Source organism: Lepidochelys olivacea (assembly GCF_965140295.1).
Source record: "Lepidochelys olivacea isolate rLepOli2 genome assembly, chromosome: 12".
NCBI classification, from domain to species: domain Eukaryota; kingdom Metazoa; phylum Chordata; order Testudines; family Cheloniidae; genus Lepidochelys; species Lepidochelys olivacea.
In genome coordinates, this window is record NC_140422.1 from 35112402 (window position 1) to 35132324 (window position 19923).

General features: G+C 38.1%; 1 protein-coding gene across 4 annotated transcripts in view; it reads left to right on the forward strand.

Moving 5' to 3' along the window:
• Nucleotides 1-19923, forward strand: part of USP10 (ubiquitin specific peptidase 10) — a 74644-nt gene that overhangs the window by 36251 nt on the left and 18470 nt on the right. For all 4 annotated transcript variants that reach the window (XM_084644687.1, XM_084644689.1, XM_084644688.1 and 1 more), the window contains 3 exons: nt 11907-11998; nt 18181-18290; nt 18824-18879. In XM_084644687.1, the coding sequence (XP_084500813.1) occupies nt 11907-11998; nt 18181-18290; nt 18824-18879 (258 nt within the window). The remainder of the gene's footprint in view (nt 1-11906; nt 11999-18180; nt 18291-18823; nt 18880-19923) is intronic.

Consider the following 19923-nt stretch of genomic DNA (forward strand, 5'->3'; position numbering starts at 1 on the left):
GACAACGTTACATTAGGCTTGAATAAAGACTGGGAGTGGATATGTCGTTACACAAAGTAAAACTATTTCCCCATGTTTATTTCACACACACACACCCCCACTGTTCCTCACACGTTCTTGTCAACTGCTGGAAGTGGCCCACCTTGATTATCACTACAAAAGGTTTTTTTTCTCTCCTGCTGGTAATAGTTTACCTGATCACTCTCATTACAGTGTGTATGGTAACACCCATTGTTTTATGTTCTCTGTGTATATAAAATCTCCCCACTGTATTTTCCACTGCATGCATCCGATGAAGTGAGCTGTAGCTCATGAAAGCTTATGCTCAAATAAATGTGTTAGTCTCTAAGGTGCCACAAGTACTCCTTTTCTTATTTCAACTCTGTCCTTTGAATAAACATTGCAATAATCTCATATGATCCTAAAACAAAAATACAGTAATATAAATGCTACATATAAGCATTTAAAGCTACACGAGGCATGGTTTAAATTTAACAGCACAGAGTTTAATTTAACAGTCTTACTGGAGGAGCAGTTTAGAAAAAAGTGTTTGCTTTCTGTTGAACTGTATTTGCTAAATAGTATGTCTCATTGACCAGTGTTTGTGATCCTGTTATAATGCATATATTCAAGGGAAGAGTGTTCAGATTGCTTATGTTAGAGTTAAGAAATGCAGTTAATGTTAATCAGCTATAACATTTCATTAACATAATTCTTAGATTTTGTTTCATCCTTTTTAGGGCAGTCAAATGGTTAAAAAATGTATTGCAATTAATTGCAGTTTTAATCACACTACTAAATCATAATAGAATACCATTTAATTAAATATTTTTGGATGTTTTCTACAGTTTCAAATTGATTACAGTTACAACTCAGAAAAAGTGTACAGTGTTGAATTTAAATTATTTTGTTTACAAATATTTGCAGTGTAAAAATGATAAAAGAAATAGTATTTTTCAGTTCACCTCCTACAAGTAGGTAAGTGAAATCTCTGTATCGTGAAAGTGCAATTTACAAATGCAGATTTTTTTTTTGGTTACATAACTGCACTCAAAAACAAAACAGTGTAAAACTTTAGAGCCTACAAGTCCACTCAGTTCTATTTCTTGTTCAGCCAATCACTGAGACAAACAAGTTTGTTTACATTGATGGGAGGTACTGCTGCCTGCCTCTTATTTACAGTGACATCTGAAAGTGAGAACAGGCGTTCATATGGCACTTTTGTAGCCGGCATTGCAAGGTATTTACATGCCAGATATGCTAAACATTTGTATGTTCCTTCCAGGCTTCGGCCACCATTCCAGAGGACATGCTGCTGATGCTTGTTAAAAAAAAATTATGCGTCAATTAAACTTGTGACTGTACTCCTCCGGGTGAGAATTGTATGTCTCCTGCCCTGTTTTACTCACATTCTGCATATATTTCATGTTATAGCAGTCTCAGAGGATGACCCAGCACAAGTTCGTTTTAAAAACACTTTCACAGCAGATTTGAGAAAATGCAAAAAAGGTACAGATGTGAGATTTCTAAAAATAGCAACAGTAATCAACCCAAGGTTTAAGAATTTGAAGTGCCGTCCAAAATCTGAGAGGAACGAGGTGTGGAGCATGCTTTTAGAAGTCTTAAAAGAGCTATACTCCAGTGCGGAAACTACAGAACCCAAAACACCAAAAAAGAAAATCAACCTTCTGCTGGTGGCATCTGACTCATGATGATGAAAATGAATATGCGTTATCAAGCGGAACCGCTCATCAGCATGGAAGCATGTCCTCTGGAATGGTGCTTGAAGCATGAAGGGACATATGAATCTTTAGCATATCTGGCATGTAACTATCTTGCAATGCCAGCTACAACAGTGCTATGCGAACGCCTGTTCTCACTTTCAGGTGACATTGTAAACAAGAAGCAGGCAACATTATCTCCTGCAAATTGTAAGCAACCTTGTTTGTCTGAGCGATTGACTGACCAAGAAGTAGGACTGAGTGGACTTTGTAGGCTCTAAAGTTTTACGTTGTGTTATTTTTGAATGCAGTTTTTTTGTACATAATTCTACATTTCTAAGTTCAACTTCCATGATACAAGTACTGTAGTGCAATCTCTTTATGAGGTGAATTGAAAAATACATTTTTTTTACAGTGCAAATATTTGTAATAAAAAATAAATGTAAAGTGAGCACTGTACATTTTGTATTGTGTGTTGTGATTGAAATTCGTATATCTGAAAATGTAGTGAACATCCAAAAATATTTAAAATAAATGGTACTCTATTGTTTAAGAGCACAATTAATCACGATCAATTTTTTTAATTGTGCAATTAATCGAGATTAATTTCTTTAATCACTTGACAGCCCTAAAGAATAGAAAATTTAGTGTGTTTCAGTACGCAGTCAAAAAAAACCCTAGCTGCATTTGTGTGAATGTCATCCCCCACATCTGGAGAGGCTTTCTTTAAACATTATAAAATTAAAAAAAAGTCACCTCTTACTTTTAGCCACTGAACAGGCCTGAGCAAAAGCATAAGAAACCTCAGCCCAATGATACTTTGTGGATAAAGTTATAAATTGTAAAAAATAGGGACTTTGGCCAGAAGTGCCATCATATCCATAGCTAAAATGTACATTCTGGTAAAATTGAATAAAAATTTGCACAATATGTAAATGAACCTAATTAATTGTCCTTCAAGAGACTCAGTCCATGGGTATTTACTCTTCCAAAAATGTTGTCATATGAATCTGCAAAGTAGAATGCCTTATGTAAAAATGCTTGCACAAAATCCTGTTGATATGCCATTAACTAATCTATAAGTAAATTGGAAACTAATGTGTGGACAATTTCTAATGAAAGATTATCTGTATTTGGGAGTTTTCTACTCTAACCAGAAATTGACCTGGGGCTTTCTATCCCAAACCAGCAGGACTACTTGTGGAGGTAAATAGTCTATTTTCCCCCTGTCAGTAGTGGTTCTCTATGAGGCTTGTAAGTAGTAGGCTCATTCACTAAAGATACTTATGTTCTGTAATTTTGCCTTGGGGCGGGGGCAAATCCTACTGACTTATTCACACATGTAGTCTTATTTGCTTATGCGGAACTACTCACATAAGATGATCAGTGTACTGACCTAGCCCAGTTCTGCTTTGCTTTTAAACTAGATGAGATCAGATACAGTCAGAGTAGCACAGAAATGGCTGTTTAATGAGAAACTGTCAACTTTAAAATTACACTATAGTCTAATTTTTTCTCTAAAGTTGTAACACCTAAAATATTATAAGTGAAAGAAATTACAGGAACTGTTCTGTCGTTTATGTTTGAAAGCACTTCATGTTTTGTTATTTTCACTGTTTTCTCTGTATAGCCAGATACTATTTTTTCCCCTCCTTATATGTATCTTTCACCCACGTAAGAGGAGAGAAAAATGTATTTTTTTGAAAATTATTATAAAACTGCAAAGTTGGCAAAGGGGACTTAAACAGGTATAGTCCTTGAAATTAATTTTAATTTTTTTAAGTGATTAGATTACATTGACTAGATGTAAAGCATCCAGCAATTGTCTCAATACCAAAATTGTTGTTCCTGTATTTATTTTATCACAAGATGCACGTATACTTTTGTTATATATTATTTGAGTTTTCTTACCCTGTTAGCTTTAAAATGTTATAAACTGCACTATGGGTAACAAGTTTAAAAATTATGAAGGTTATTGCTATAGGAAAATGGTGAAGAACAATTTGACTTTACCTTTTATCCCTTTGAGTTAAAGGGCCATTGGAAAATATATATGTTCATTTTCAGGTTTGCAGTTAATTGTTTTTGAAAGGTTTTACAAATACTGTGGCTTTAGGGTCACCGCCAGCAGATGAGCATTAAGCTCTCATTATTTAAAAAAGAGAAAAAATGTATTTTGTTAAAAGTTCATAAAAAAAATTGTGTCGTAAAATAGTGAGATTTAACATATATATTTTGTGAAACTGAGTTTTTAACTTTAAGATGTGATTTTTTTCAAATTGCGTGTTGAGTACTTTAAAGGGATAGCTGAGTTAAAAAAACATTTTTTAAAAACAAATTCCCTTATTTTCAGCTGTTAGCAGCTGGAGTAAGTTAGAGCAGTCTTGGGGTTTCTCCATCTGTTCTGTGGATCCGCTCTACATAGAGCTGCAATAAAACAAAGCCACCTGTATGTACCTGATCAGCCAGACCATAGAATGTAGCCAAATAGGTGGTGAGGTATGTGTGTTTATCATATACATACATATACACACATGTTTAACTTTTTGTAATTCGTTAATACAAATAAATATATCAAAATATATGTACCAAAAACTTTAAAAAACCTAATGTCACTAAAAAATTTAATATTTTTAATGTTAAAATACTAAATTTTCTATTGATTTTTAGGGTCTCTAATGTTTTAAAAACATAAATCTGAATTTGGGGCCTAAATTGATCTGATAGCATACCGTTAAATCTGTCATGCAAGCATTCTAAAACTAACAGAGTACTTCACATGCTTTGAGCTTAGTGGTTATCATTCGATTCTAATATTTGTATTAGGCTTTAATGGTTTTGGTCCAGTCTGGCATGGTGGTGAGTTCTGGCTTTATGGGAAGGTAAGAGCATTTATCAGCTTATCACTTCATCCAATTGGGCCCGTTAGCGTTTTGGCATGTTACATTTTAAGTGATTTCAAGTAGCAGCGTTGTGCAATTTAACGAAAAATCTGACTGACTTTAAAATTATCGTACCATAGGGAATTTACATTAGATTCTATATACCTATTATCAAAACAATGCATTGTTCTGTTTTAAAAAAAAAAAAACTTTCTAAAAATCCTTTTATCAATGATAGTACGTACGTACATACGTACACACACACACTCTCTCTCTCTCTCTCGTCGTCGTCGTCGTCGTCTCTGGAACAAACATTTTTAAATAACCCACCCAAAATTAATAGGCAAACATATCTTTTTTTCTTTTGAGGGGATATTGCATAGAGTGGAGAGTAGGAATCATTTAATAGTATTTTAAAAGTAATTTAAAATCACGAGACTTCTTATAAAGTGTATGACTGACTGCAACTTGGTGTGTTGATCTTATGTCTCTCAGTATCAACCCTAATCTGGAGGGACTATGTTGAGAGGAGAGAGGATAGTTCAGTCTCTGTGTTGATTGGATCCACATCATATGTGCATGCAGTGATGGCTTAGTTGTGTATAACCAACTCGGTTCATATAATATTAGTCAAATTGTGCCATGCATGTGTACACGAGCCACCTAGTGTCTTGTCCATCATGCAATTGTGAATAATTAGCTATTAAGCCATTTTGTATCAGTTAGAACTAGGGGTGTTGATTATTTGCAGTTAATTTACGTGATTAACTCAAAAAAATTAATCGCGATTAATCGCAGCTAAACAACAGAATACCAATTGAAATTTATTAAATATTTTGGATGTTATTCTACATTTTCATATATATTGTATTCTTTGTTGTAATTGAAATCAAAGTGTATAATATTTTTTATTACAAGTATTTGCACTGTAAAAATGTTAAACAAAATAGTATTTTTCAATTCACCTCATAGAAGCACTCTTTGTCATGAAAGTGCAACTTACAAATGTAGATTGTTGTTGTTATTACATAACTGCCATGCAAATGCCTGTTCTCACTTGCTGGTGACATTGTAAATAAGAACAGGGCAGCATTATCTCCTGTAAATGTAAACAAACTTGTTTGTCTTAGTGATTAGCTGGACAAGAAGTAGGACAGAGTGGACTTGCAAGCTCTAACATTGTACATTGTTTTATTTTTGAATGCAGTTTTTTTGTACATAATTCTACATTTGTAAGTTCAACTTTCATGATAAAGAGATTGTACTACAGTACTTGTATTAGATGAATTGAAAAATACCATTTATTTTGTTTTTTACAGTGCATATACTTGCAATCAAAAATAAATATAAAGTGAGCACTGTACACTTCGTAGTCTTTGTTGTAATATAAATCAATATATTTGAAAATGTAGAAAGCATCCAAAATTATTTAAATATATGGTATTCTAATCGTGATTAATTTTTTCTATCTCTTGACAGCCCTAGATAAAAGGCATTACCAGTTGTTGTCTTACCAGTCACTTTTAACTTCCAGCACCTCTGTTGCTTACATCAACAAAATATGTTGGTCTCAAGCTGGTAATGGTCTTAATGAACACGTAATAGGTATGGTTATTGTGCTCCTTGGGGATCAGTTCTTCCACAGACGCCTTTATCTTCTGACTGGCCTCTTACCACCTTTCCTGATATCAGAAGAAATGTGGGAACATAGACTTGTAGGTTAATTTTCTGTCAAAACTTTCATTCCATTACTTTTGGCAAGATTTATTTTCTTGACCAAAACAGCTAAGTCAAATAACTTATATTGCTGTATCATAAGTGAACTTACATTAAAATCTAGCTTAATGCAGACTGAATATCATTAGAATACTGTTATAATAGTTTATTTGTAGGCATTGTGAGACTAAAATCCCCATTCTTAAATTATCCAAAAATTATTTCATTTTTGTTCAAAATTACTGCAAGAAGATTTTTAATAAATCTGTACTACTATTCTTCCACCAGGTGGGAGCAGAGACACATTTCATAATGGAGGTGTTTGTAATATAACAAAATAACAATATGATTATACTCAGTTTTCTTTAGCAGCTTGGATTTTGATAACTGGTTTTCAAAGGGAAGAGTTCACAGTAGAAATCATTCTCCAGTCAAAAGGAGACTGCCTTTAGTAACAGCTGGCTTACTTGTAATAAAGTGATTGTTGCAATATAGAGAGCTTCTGTGTGAATACTGGCCATTCAACTGAGAATCTAAATACCCCATTAAAACTTGTAATCACTGTGGTTTTCTGATCTTATGGGAAAAGATAAGTACTAATATTGATCATTGGCTGTAAGTGCCAGAAAACATTTAAAAACTTTGGATGTGAAATACATTAAGGTGCTGGTAGGGGGGTTGTATAAGTACATACAAATGTGTGTAAAATATGAAAAGAATTTCATTTTATTGTTTTGAATTCATCCCCTTTGCCTAACTCTGCTGTGCTCCATTTCAGGTCCTGATTCTCTTCTCCCTAGGTGGACCATAACTGTATACTCATTCTGTCAAACGTTTATTTCTGTCTTGTTGTCCGAGTTCCCCAGGAAGCTCTGAAAACACCCTCCTCCTCCCATCTTGTGGTTCAAACATAGGACTAGGAATGAGGAAATGTGGGTTCTGTTTCTGACATTATCCTAGATACGTGTGTGACCTTGGTCAGATCACTTTTTTGTGCCTCAGTTTCACCAACTGTTAAATGGGGACTTAACCTCACAAGTTACCTGTGAGGTCTAACTTAAAGTTTGTAAAGTATTTGTACCTCAGATAGAAGGTGCTGTAGTAGTGCCAAAGAATAATTGCATAATCTTTTAGGACCTTTGTGATTTTAACCCTCTGCCTTCTAGAAGAACGTTCTGTAAAGCTCAAACATGCCGCTTGTTGAGTGAAGTAATGAATTTTGCTCCAAGGGCTGACACGGACACAGCTACTGCCAGCCTAGGGACACAAGACTCAGAACTAGAAATGAAGCATGGCAGAGTTAGGTCATTGGGATGCCTTGGAAATATGAAATTGAAATGTGTTTTCTTATCACACCATACCTTGTAGACACTGGTTTAATTTTAGGGTTGCTCATGATTGCGGTCCTGCTAGGACTCTTAATGTTTGCCTGTCCACCTCAATAGTATTTGCCATTGAAACTTTCAATGTTCTTCAGCTCAGGGTTATAGTTAATCATAAGGAGATGTTGTAAAATCAATATTTAGTATGTTTTTTAAAATTTAAAAATGGAATGCTAACTCTAACTAGGTAGGGTCTATTAACTTGTTTTGGATGGATAGAGGATATCCACTCTGAAAGTGTCTATTTCTTCTCTTTTACTAGTATGTTAAGCTTTGAACTTGACCTCTTATTTAAAGGATGGTATTGATTAGGGAGAATTGATAAATTTTCCAGCAATTGGATTGAAATCATAAAAAGATCCTCAAAACAACATGTTTTTAAAACATAAATTACACTTGTGTTTGAGAGTATTTGTCTAGATCAGTGGTTCTCAATTTTTTTAATGCCATGACCCTATGTTAGAACATAAAAATTGTCAGTAATCTCCCACCTATTTAGTCATAAACAAAGGGGAAGAGAGTGTTTGTAAACCCACTTCTCCCTGGCCCCATCTCCGTCAGGCTAAAGCAGAGTGTTTTTTAATTGTTTATATGTGCATGACTATATTGAAATAGCTTTTAAGTGAATCTGTATAACTGCAGGAAACAAGTTATGACAATGTGAGGTCAAATGAAATTAAACAAAATGCTTTTAAAAGTTTTTGAAAACTCATTTCCTGGAGATGTTTTAGATCTAAACATTGTTTCCCAAACCAACTTTGTGGCCACAAGAGAATCATAGAATATCAGGGTTGGAAGGGACCTCAGGAGATCATCTAGTCCAACCCCTTGCTCAAAGCAGGACCAATCCCCAATTAAATCATCCCAGCCAAGCTTGACCTTAAAAACTTCTAAGGAAGGAGATTCTACCACCTCCCTAGGTAACGCATTCCAGTGTTTCGCCACTCTCCTAGTGAAAAAGTTTTTCCTAATATCCAACCTAAACCTCCCGCACTGCAACTTGAGACCATTACTCCTTGTCCTGTCATCTTCTACCACTGAGAATAGTCTAGAACCATCCTCTTTGGAACCACCTCTCAGGTAGTTGAAAGCAGCTATCAAATCTCCTCTCATTCTTCTCTTCTGCAGACTAAACTAATCCCAGTTCCCTCAGCCTCTCCTCATAACTCATGTGTTCCAGACCCCTAATCATTTTTGTTGCCTTTCGCTGGACTCTCTCCAATTTTTCCACATCCTTCTTGTAACGTGGGGCCCAAAACTGGACACAGTACTCCAGATGAGGCCTCACCAATGTCGAATAGAGGGGAACAATCACGTCCCTCGATCTGCTGGCAGTGCCCCTACTTATATATCCCAAAATGCCATTGGCCTTCTTGGCAACAAGGGCACACTGTTGACTCATATCCAGCTTCTCGTCCACTGTCACCCCTAGGTCCTTTTCCGCAGAACTGCTGCCTAGCCATTCGGTCCCTAGTCTGTAGCGGTGCATTGGATTCTTCCGTCCTAAGTGCAGGACCCTGCACTTATCCTTGTTGAACCTCATCAGTTTTCTTTTGGCCCAATCCTCCAATTTGTCTAGGTCCCTCTGTATCCTATCCCTACCTGCCACCATATCAACGCTCTTCCTAGTTTAGTATCATCTGCAAATTTGCTGAGGGTGCAATCCACACCATCCTCCAGATCATTTATGAAGATATTGAACAAAACCGGCCCCAGGATCGACCCATGGGGCTCTCCACTTGATACCAGCTGCCAACTAGACATGGAGCCATTGATCACTACCCATTGAGCCCGACAATCTAGCCAACTTTCTACCCACCTTATCGTCCATTCATCCAGCCCATACTTCTTTAACTTGCTGGCAAGAATACTGTGGGAGACAGTGTCAAAAGCTTTGCTAAAGTCAAGAAACAATACATCCACTGCTTTCCCTTCATCCACAGAACCAGTAATCTCATCATAGAAGGCGATTAGATTAGTCAGGCATGATCTTCCCTTGGTGAATCCATGCTGACTGTTCCTGATCACTTTCCTCTCATGTAAGTGCTTCAGGATTGATTCCTTGAGGACCTGCTCCATGATTTTTCCAGGGACTGAGATGAGGTTGACTGGCCTGTAGCTCCCGGGATCCTCCTTCCCTTTTTTAAAGATGGGCACTACATTAGCCTTTTTCCAGTCGTCCGGGACTTCCCCCGATCACCATGAGTTTTCAAAGATAATGGCCAATGGCTCTGCAATCACAGCTGCCAACTCCTTTAGCACTCTCGGATGCAACGCATCCGGCCCCATGGACTGATGATAAAGGATAGAGGATGATAAAGATCCTAGCATTACTGGTTGTTTCTTCAGTTTACATCTGACTGTAAGAAAAACAAACAAAACTTTATTTTATTTGTGGTTCTGCCACTTACCTGTTGTGTGATTTTGGGCAAGTCACTTCACCTCTTTGTGCTTTCATTTCTCCTCCCACCGTTTTGTGTCTCTCGTCTATTTAGATATGCCTGCTGTGAACATGTTAAGTCTGATCTACATTAAAAAGTTAGGTTCGACTCAGCTATGTCACTCAGGGATGTGAAAAATCCGCAACCCATAGCGATATAATTGTTCCTGTTGTACACAGCGTTTGGTTGATGGAAAAATTTTGACCTAGCTACTGCCTCTTGTGGAGGTAGATTACCTATGCTAACGGGAGAACCTCTCCCATTGGCCTAGGTAGCATCTGCTCTGAACTTCTGCAGTGTCGCAGCTGCAGCATTTCAAGTGTAAACAACTGTCAGTCTCTTGTTGTGTTTATACAGAACCTAGCACAGTGTGGCCCCGTCTCATTAGGGCCCAGATGCTACTGTAATAAAAGTAGTAATAATAATCCACTCTTGTTATAAAGGTACACTATTTCCCTAAGCTCCACATTTCATCTATCTTGTAAATGTGTTGTGGAGTGCTGTGCAGGTTCTAAACATCTCATCAGATTTTGAAACGAGCCCCACATCTAATGGTTCCTATGTAGGTTCTCAAATAAATGGCTATATTTACAAAACTGCTCATCCCCTGTTTTTCTCACTTTTGCAAATCTGATCGCCTTATTTTGAAGCCTAAATGGGAGCTGAGCAGTTTTGGAAAGGTTGCCCTAACAATGGATGGTAAGCACTTTTGAAGATCTTGGCCACATTTTTAAAACGGGACAAGAGACACAGATGGGTATTTATGTAAATCAGTGAGTTATGCTTCCTTTGTTGCTCTGAAACAGCCAGTAACTAACATACATTATGTTAACATCAGTCCGTGCTGGTGCACAAAGATATTTTGGATACAAAATTGTGTAAACTGAAACAGCTGTCAATTTCAGTTCCATTCAAACCAAGAGAGAAGTTTGCTAAATTTTCAGTAAAATTGGTTGCAGGGGATTACAACTAACGAAGATTTATATTTTTTTTTTAAAAAAAACCTATGCACACCGCAGTCTTGTCATGGTTTTTATAAGATCATAGGAGTAGGAATATTATTAAAGATTTGATATTAACCCTCACCCAAATTGGAGATAATCTTTCACTGAAAAGGATGTATCTGATATGCTGAGGAGTACTGCGGACTGCATCTTTGAGGCTGGATGTGAACACACCCTTTAATTAATATAACTTTCAGAATGAATTAATCAGAAGCCACCAACCTAAGAGATAAGGGGTTTGTGAACCTGCTCTGGAATTTGGATTAAGTGGATGGAGGGCTTTTTTTGAGTATTGGTGTGTGTGTGAGGGAAGGCAAAGGTAAAAAAAGCAAGAAAGCCAAGCAGTAGCTGGTGAGCACAGTGTGATCCTTGAGAGAGAGCTTTTGTGTCTGTTGGCTAAAGAGGATTGGAGCTGTAAGCTAAGAAACTGCTTCTTTTGTTCTTCATTCATTCCGCATTCAGAGAAGCGGGACATGTACATTACTTGCAAATAAACAAGATTGCATCTGAGAAAGTACCAGACTCCATTAATTTCTACATCCAACTGGAACATCCATAGGGTCCTAAACTTTGACTGGCTGTGTGGATCAAAAAGGGGCAACAGTACTTTAAATTTAGCCAAAAACAGGCTTTGAGGCAGAAAAATTTGTTGTTAGGAATTTAGAGGAGTGACTTGCATTGTATAGTTGAATTAACTTGGTGTTTGCTAGTTACCTTGTACATTTCTTTGATGCTAAACTTACTATTTTTAATTCTACAGAATTACTGGAGAATGTAAAATTAATACATAAACCAGTATCTTTGCAACCACGAGGGCTGATCAATAAAGGAAACTGGTGCTATATCAACGCTGTATCCTTACCTTGGGGAAATGAAATCTAATTTAAATGCATTAATTTGTATGGTATGGTAATTGTCAGTGTTATCTAGAATACACAATAGACCTGCAGCATTAGATTGACAGTGGTTCTAATTAGCTGCATTAACTGTCTGAATTATCAGTTTTGCATACAATTAAAAAATATTTGTACACTTCAGCAATGATTATTTTATGTTTCAAAAGTCCTTTCAGTTGTATACCAAAAGAAATAGTGGGTTCTTCTTTGAGGAGTGTCCCTGTGGGTGCTCCATTGCAGGTGTTGGTGCATCCCCTGCCTTTGATCGGAGAATTTCAGCAGCAGTGCTCATCTGGGTTGCGCATGCACTTTCCCCGTCTCGTGCTGCTGTCGGCACCAATCTAGTGCCATGTGACCTGACCCTCCTCAGTTCTTTCTCAACCGTCCTAGGCCTGAGATGGAGCTCCCAGCAGTGTTAAGACTGATAGCTATACTTAGAATTTAGAATAGTTTAGAGTAGTCTTTTTAGTACCCTAGTTAGGTTTACTTATCTCTTGTCCCCCATTTATATTCTTTTCCCCATTTATATATCCACTTCACTGCTGGCTCCTCCATCCTCTAGTGAGGAAGTAGATACTGAAGAGGAGTGTGCCTTCTCATCTCAGCGCTCCTCTCCCATTCAATCTACTGCAGCTCTGGGTCCACCTGTGCAATCTTAAAATTCATCAGAGGGCTGACGTTCAGGTATGGCCACCCATGGATGCCACCGGTTATGCCATTCCCCACTCAATGGCCCTACTGGGAACCCTGGATCACATAGGGGAGACAGTACTCCAGACTCCCAAGTCGATACCAGGAGAGGATTAGATCTCCCCCACCACCCTCAGTTGCTGCACCTTCAGAGTCTCCTGAGGAAAGCGTTGAAGAACAGGAGAGAGTCTGGGAACAGGATACATCACCAACATTTCTTCCTTGTCCCCAGATGAGGCCATAATGCCGCTGCCGCCTACATTTGCAGATGATCTTAAACACTTTCAAGAATTCTTTAAAAGAATCACTGATACAAATGACTGGACATTCTCCATATATCCTCCTCATCTAAAATTGCACTTCCCATAAATGACACATTCATGGAGCCAGCCAAAAACATATGGCAAATCCCAGCTATGATACTGCCCACCTGCAAGTGACTAGATAAGAAGTACTACATTCCCCTACAGGACTAGGGTTCTTATTTTCTCAGCCCACACCAAATTCAGTAGTGGTTGATGCTGTCAACCAACGAGACAGACAACAGCAACCTAGATCCACTCCATACAACAAAGAGTGGAAATGTTTGGATCTTTTTGGTTGTAGGGCGTATTCATATGCCACTCATCAGTTCTGGATTGCCAGTTATGCTGCCCTGATGGCAAAATACAACCACACAAATTATTCCAAACTTGCTGAATTTATTTACGTCATACTGGAGAATGAGACCCAGTTTAAGTCCATAATTTCAGAGGGCCAGCGCCTATCCAGAACCGCCTTTAGATGCAGCCAGTACAGCAGTGCGTTCCACGGCCACTGCCATAGTTATGTATCAAGTTTCACGACTCCACCAGACTGGCTTCCCAAGGGAGGTACAATCCACTGTCAAGGACCTCCCATTGGATGGCCAGAAGCCGTTGGTGGCAAAAACTGATGAGTCACTTCATACCCTGAAAGACTCAAGGGTGACGCTCCACTCCCTGGGTATATACACCCCCTACGTCAAAAAGAAAACTGGGTAAATACTACCCTATACAGCACGCAGGGTCTGTCCCATGCACCTCACTACAGAGGCACTATGATATGTAAAGGCAAAGACAGAAGTGTCCAAAGCATCACCAACCTCCAGCTCAATCATCGACATCCCACCAGCTCTCTGCAAAACAACAATTTTGAGGGTTTGGTTGAGGGCCTAAAAGATCTTCCCCATTCTTCTGTGCTGATGCCATCCTTAACCATCCCCCATTTCGGATACCGGTTGATCCCTTTCTATCCAGCATGGCAATCCATCACTGCGGACAAATGGGTTCTGGAGATAATCCATTCAGGCTATACAATACCATTCATCTCCATCTCCTCCACCCATCCTCCATCCTAATCCCTCTTCAGGGACCTCTCTCAAGAACACTTTCTACAGTAAGAAGTAAACCACTTCCTACATCTGGGTACTCTGGAACACATACCATCACAACACAGAAGGGGAAGGGCTTTTAGTCCCACTACTACTTAACCCAGCAAGAGAACGGAAGATGGAGGCCTAGCTTAGACTTCAGAAAACTCAGCAAATTAGTAAGGGTCCAATGGTTCAGGATGGTCACATTAGCAACAATAATACCAGCACTGGAATGGGGGGGACTGGTTTTCAGCCCTCGACTTCCAAGATGCCTATTTTCATGTAACCATATATCTCGCGCACAGGAGGTTCCTCAAGTTTACTCTGGACACAGAATGTTATCAATACAAAGTTCTGCCATTTGGCCTGTCAGCAAGACTTTGGGTTTTTGCCAAAGTGCTCGTGGTAGTGGTGGCATACCTCCACAAACTCCACAGATGGAGTGATGGTTTTTCCCTAACTGGACGATAGTGCTGTGATAGAACCGTCTGCATATCACACAGACACAACCTAAACGGATGACTCATAATGCCATTCAGTGTCAGACTCACTACACTGGTGGACATAACCCAACAGTGTGTGCGTGGGAGTTCCTTTCACACAGACTGCACCTTCATTGATTCTCACAGGTTGGGTGGCTCGCCTACAACGTCACACAATTCAGGGCAGGTGGTTTCCTGTGTAAACACTGTTACACATAAATCTCACTTCACAGTTCGTGCTTGCATTTTCTACCATTGATGAGGAATGAGACTATATGGGTAATGATAGACAACGTTGCCTGCATTCTTAGTCACTATTACGTCTGCCGATGAGTGGCAGAGTTAGGAGCCCTCATGGCACACCCATCTTATACTATCTTCTTCAAAGATAAGGTCACCCTAAGACCTCACCCTAAATTTTTACATAAAGTGCCATTCTCTTTCCACCTGAGCCAACCAATCCATCTTCCCTCATTCTTCCCCAAACCTTATGGGAGCAAACGGGACTCAATATTACACACCCTGGATGTCACACACGCCTTAGTGTTCCACCCTGAGAGAAGCAAGACCTTCAGAAAGTCACTAAAACCTCAGTTACTGCATAAGATGAGTAACCTTCTTTTCTTTGAGGAGTGTCCCTGTGGGTGCTCCACTTCAGGTGACTGTCGAACAGTGCCCCATGGTGGATGGAAGGGGCTTTGGAGTTGTATGAGTAATTGATAATACTCTTAAGTCCTACCAATGCATCCAATCTTGAGCTCTGATCTATCGCATAGTGTTTTGTAAAGGTGTGCACGGATGCCCAGCTTTATATATGTTCATGATTGGCACGCTATTGAGAAAAGCTACTAAGATTGATAATGGCCTGGCAGAGTGGGTTCAGGTCTTCGGTGGGGGTTGTATGTCATGCGGTTGGTAGCACAGGTGAATGTATCCAGAAATCCATTTGGACAGCTTCTGCTTGGAAATGGCAGAACCTTCAGATAGTTCCGAAATTGAAATAAAAAGTTCGTTTGAGATGGTGTCCCTGTGAGTGCTCCACTACCCACCCTTCTCCTCTCTACTTCAGAGTTCAATCTGTGGACTCGGGGTGAAGAAGGAACTGAGGGTGGTCTGGTTGCATGGTTCTTGATAGGCTCCAACAATGGTGTGAGACGGGGAGAGTGCATGCGCAACTCAGACAAGTACTGCTGCTAAAATTCTCCAATCAAAGGCTCAGGGGTGCACCAACACCTGCAATTGAGCACCCACAAGGACACCATCTCGAAGAACCTCATTTACTGCACAGGGTGAGTAACCTCTTTTCAGGTGAACTAAAAAAAAAGAGAGAAATACAAGACTTACTAGTCTTCTATATCATACCCTCAAAAATATGTCTGCTTCATTCCATTCATTCATTCATGAGAAGCTATCTGTCCTAAGACATGATTAAATAGGCATACTCAGATATGAGTATTTGGTTTTATTGTTGACATGGGATTTTTTGTTCATTTATTTGGGATTTTTTCATACTGTGTGAGGCCTGACAAACAAGAGACAAATGCCATCTTGCTTTGTCTTGTGGCTTCTCTCTGCAATAGTTTTTCAGATAGGATCTTTCAGACTATCACATGTAGTTTTATATTGTTGGGAACAGTCAGAGGGAAGTTTTACAGAAGTTCTCTCCTTTTCCTAAACTATATAGCACACTTACCTTTATTTGAAATGTTAAAATTAAAAGTTAGGGCTGTCAATCACAGTTAACTCACACGATTAACTCAAAAAAATTAATTGCAATTTAAAAAATTAATTGTGATTAATCACGGTTTTAATTGTACTGTTAAACAATAGAATACCAATTGAAATGTATTAAATATTTTGGATGTTTTACTACATGTTCAAATATATTGATTTCAATTACAACACAATACAACGTGTACAGTCCTCAGTTTATATTATTTTTATTACAAATATTTGCACTGTAAAAATGATAAACGAAATAGTATTTTTTCAGTTCACCGCATACAAGTACCATAGTGCAATCTCTTTGCCGTGAAAGCACAACTTACAAATTAGTTTACGTAATTGCACTCAAAAACAAAACAATATAAAACTTTAGAGTCTGCAAGTCCACTCAGTCCTACTACTTGTTCAGCCAATTGCTAAGAGAAACAAATTTGTTTATATTTACGGGAGATATTGCTGCCTACTTCTTATTTACCATCTCACCTGAAAGTGAGAACAGATGTTCGCATGGGACTTCTGTAACTGGCATTGCAAGATATTTACATGCCAGCTCTGCTAAACATTCATATGCCTCTTCATGCTTTGGCCACCATTCCAGAGGATATGCTTCCATGCTGATGATGCATGTTAAAAAAATGTGTTAATTAAATTTGTGACTGAACTCCTTGAGGGAGAATTGTATACCTCCTGCTCTGTGTTTTACCCGCATTCTGCCATATATTTTATGTTATAGCGGTCTCGGACGATGACCCATCACCAGCATGTTGTTCGTTTTAAGAACACTTTCACTGCAGATTTAACAAAACGCAAAGAAGGTACCAATGTGAGATTTCTAAAGATAGCTATGGCACTCGACCAAAGATTTAAGAATCTGAAGTGCCTTCCAAAATCTGATTGGAATAGGGTGTGGAGCAAGGCGCTAGTGCGGAAACTACAGAACCCAAACCGCCAAAAAAGAAAATCAACCTTCTGCTGGTGGCATATGAATCAGATGATGAACATGCGTGGGTCTGCACTGCTTTGGATCGTTATCGTGCAGAACCCACCATCAGCATGGATGCATGTCCTTTGGAATGCTGGTTGAAGCGTGAGGGACATAATGAATCTTTAGTGCATCAGGCACGTAAATATCTTGCAACACCGGCTACAACAGTGCCATGTGAACGCCTGTTCTCACTTTCAGGTGACATTGTAAATGAGAAGTGGGCAGCATTATCTCCCGTAAATATAAACAAACTTGTTTGTCTGAGTGATTGGATGAACAAGAAGTAGAACTAAGTGGACTTTGTTTTATTTTTGAATGCCATTATTTTTTGTACATAATTCAACATTTGTAAGTTCAACTTTCATGATAGATTGCACTACAGTACTTGTATTAAGTGAATTGTAAAATAGAGCGAGAATATTTATAATAAAAAAATATAATGTGAGCACTGTATACTTTCTATTCTGTGTTGTAATTGAAATCAATATATTTGAGAATGTGGAAAACATCCAAAAATATTTATATAAATTTATACAAATAATATTCTATTATTGTTTAACAGCGTGATTAATTGCAGTTAATTTTTTTAATCGCTTGACAGCCCTAGTTAAAATATGTGACTAGAATTAAATTATATCATGCGATATTGTAGGTTTATTTTCAAGTGACTCTTGTGAATTGAAAGTAGGAGCATTATCTTTTAACAGGATGGGGAAAATCCTTTCATTAATTTAATTGTGATTGTTGCATTGGTCCTTTGTATGCACATAAAGGATTTTACTTCCTGCACTGCACAAAGTTTGTCTTTGGATATTTAATGTATATACTATATTTTCTGAATAGCTCCTTAATACAATGGACAGACACTGCAGGCTTTGGTTGCTTGCCCTCCGATGTATCACCTAATGAAGTCAATTCCAGTGTATTCAAAATCACAGCGGCCATGCACCTCAACACCAATGATAGACAGTTTGTAAGTAATTTGTTGGAAAACCTTAGTATTTAGTTTCATAGTTTTAAATAGTTGAACACAGAGGTCTAACAAACCATTGTAGTATTGCAGTTGACGAAACTTGATACATAATTACATTCAGTAGGCTATGGGTTTTGGTTTGTTTAATGACACTTGGCTTTTGTAGTCAGCTTGTGGTTTTAATTATGGTAGACAGTGAAGGGAGGAGAGTATTTATTTAATCTTTGCTCAGGAACAGTTCAGGAACATCACTTTAGATATATCAAAGTGCAGTGAATCTGCAACAGTAGATTGTAATAAAGCTCCAAGACCTAAATTATCCATTTTTACCTTAGCAGTGACCATGTTAATTTTCACATATTTGAACCTAATATTACTCACTTTATTATAGTATGTTCTTAGCTTGATTTTGGCCTGCCAGGACCCACTTTGATCTAATATTTTAACTGATTTGCATGGAAATCGATCCTGTATTAATAAATAATATTTAGTTAACATGCTGGTGATGCCCAGTTGTTTCCTTTCTATTTCAGTGTTCGTCTCATGAACGAGTTCACTAATATGCCAGTACCTCCTAAAGCAAAACAAGGTGAGTGGGGAAAGAGTCTTCAAAATAGATTGCTAAACATCAAATGGTATAAGCTCTTTGAGGGCAGGATCCTCTCCTTATTGTGTGTTTTGGGTAGTGCCTGATATAATGGGTTTGGAGTTCATAAGCACTACTGCAATATACATAATTTTCCAAATATGACTTGTGCTGTACCTGAAAAGGATCCATCACATACATAAGGTAAGAAAGAGCATTTTTCTTTGTAATTAAGCTGTCTCATGGGTTTCATTTTATCTCAGACTAATCCATTGTATTATGCATTTACAAAAAAAATAGTTTTACTTGAGGAATTTATGTGCATTTGTTATACTATTCTGGGTTAGATAATTAATGGTAGTGTTTCTTACTACAAAAAGACACTACGGAAATGAGTCATCAGTTCCAATGATTTCCAAACAGGTGAGACATTTCTTTGGTTTGTCTTTTAGTTTTTGCCTCTGTGAAACAAATCAATCTTATGTGATTAATTTTTGGGGTCATTTTAACGACACATGGTAATTTGTCAGCATAGTTTCTGAGGCCAGATGTCTTCATTAGTTTGAACATTCAGTGTCAATAATTTTTATGGGTTTTTCCCAACCCCACAATTTGCCCGCCTGATTTTGACCTGCCTCGTTGCCAGTGGTCCCTGTTGAACAGGTTCCGGACCGAGCAAGGTCTCTGTGCAGCCAACCAGTATCGCTGGGGCCTTTGTGACAGCCTTTTGTGCAGCTGCGGTGCAACGCAGACGATGACGCACATTGTCAATGAATGCCTGCTGACTAGATTCAGCAGTGGCCTAGAAGAACTGCATCATGCCAGTGAAGATGCCATCGCTTGGCTACACAACTATGCACATGCTAGATAAATAAATGGGTTTTTCCTTAGTTGATATATAATGTAACAAGTGACCCATTAGTAATAGGAACATAAACTTAAGAATAGGTTTTTCTATGAGTACAACGTAGACACACGGAAAAAACCCAAATTCCAGAATTGTAAATTCATTCATTTTCTCATATGTTCTGGTCAGCTCCATTTGGT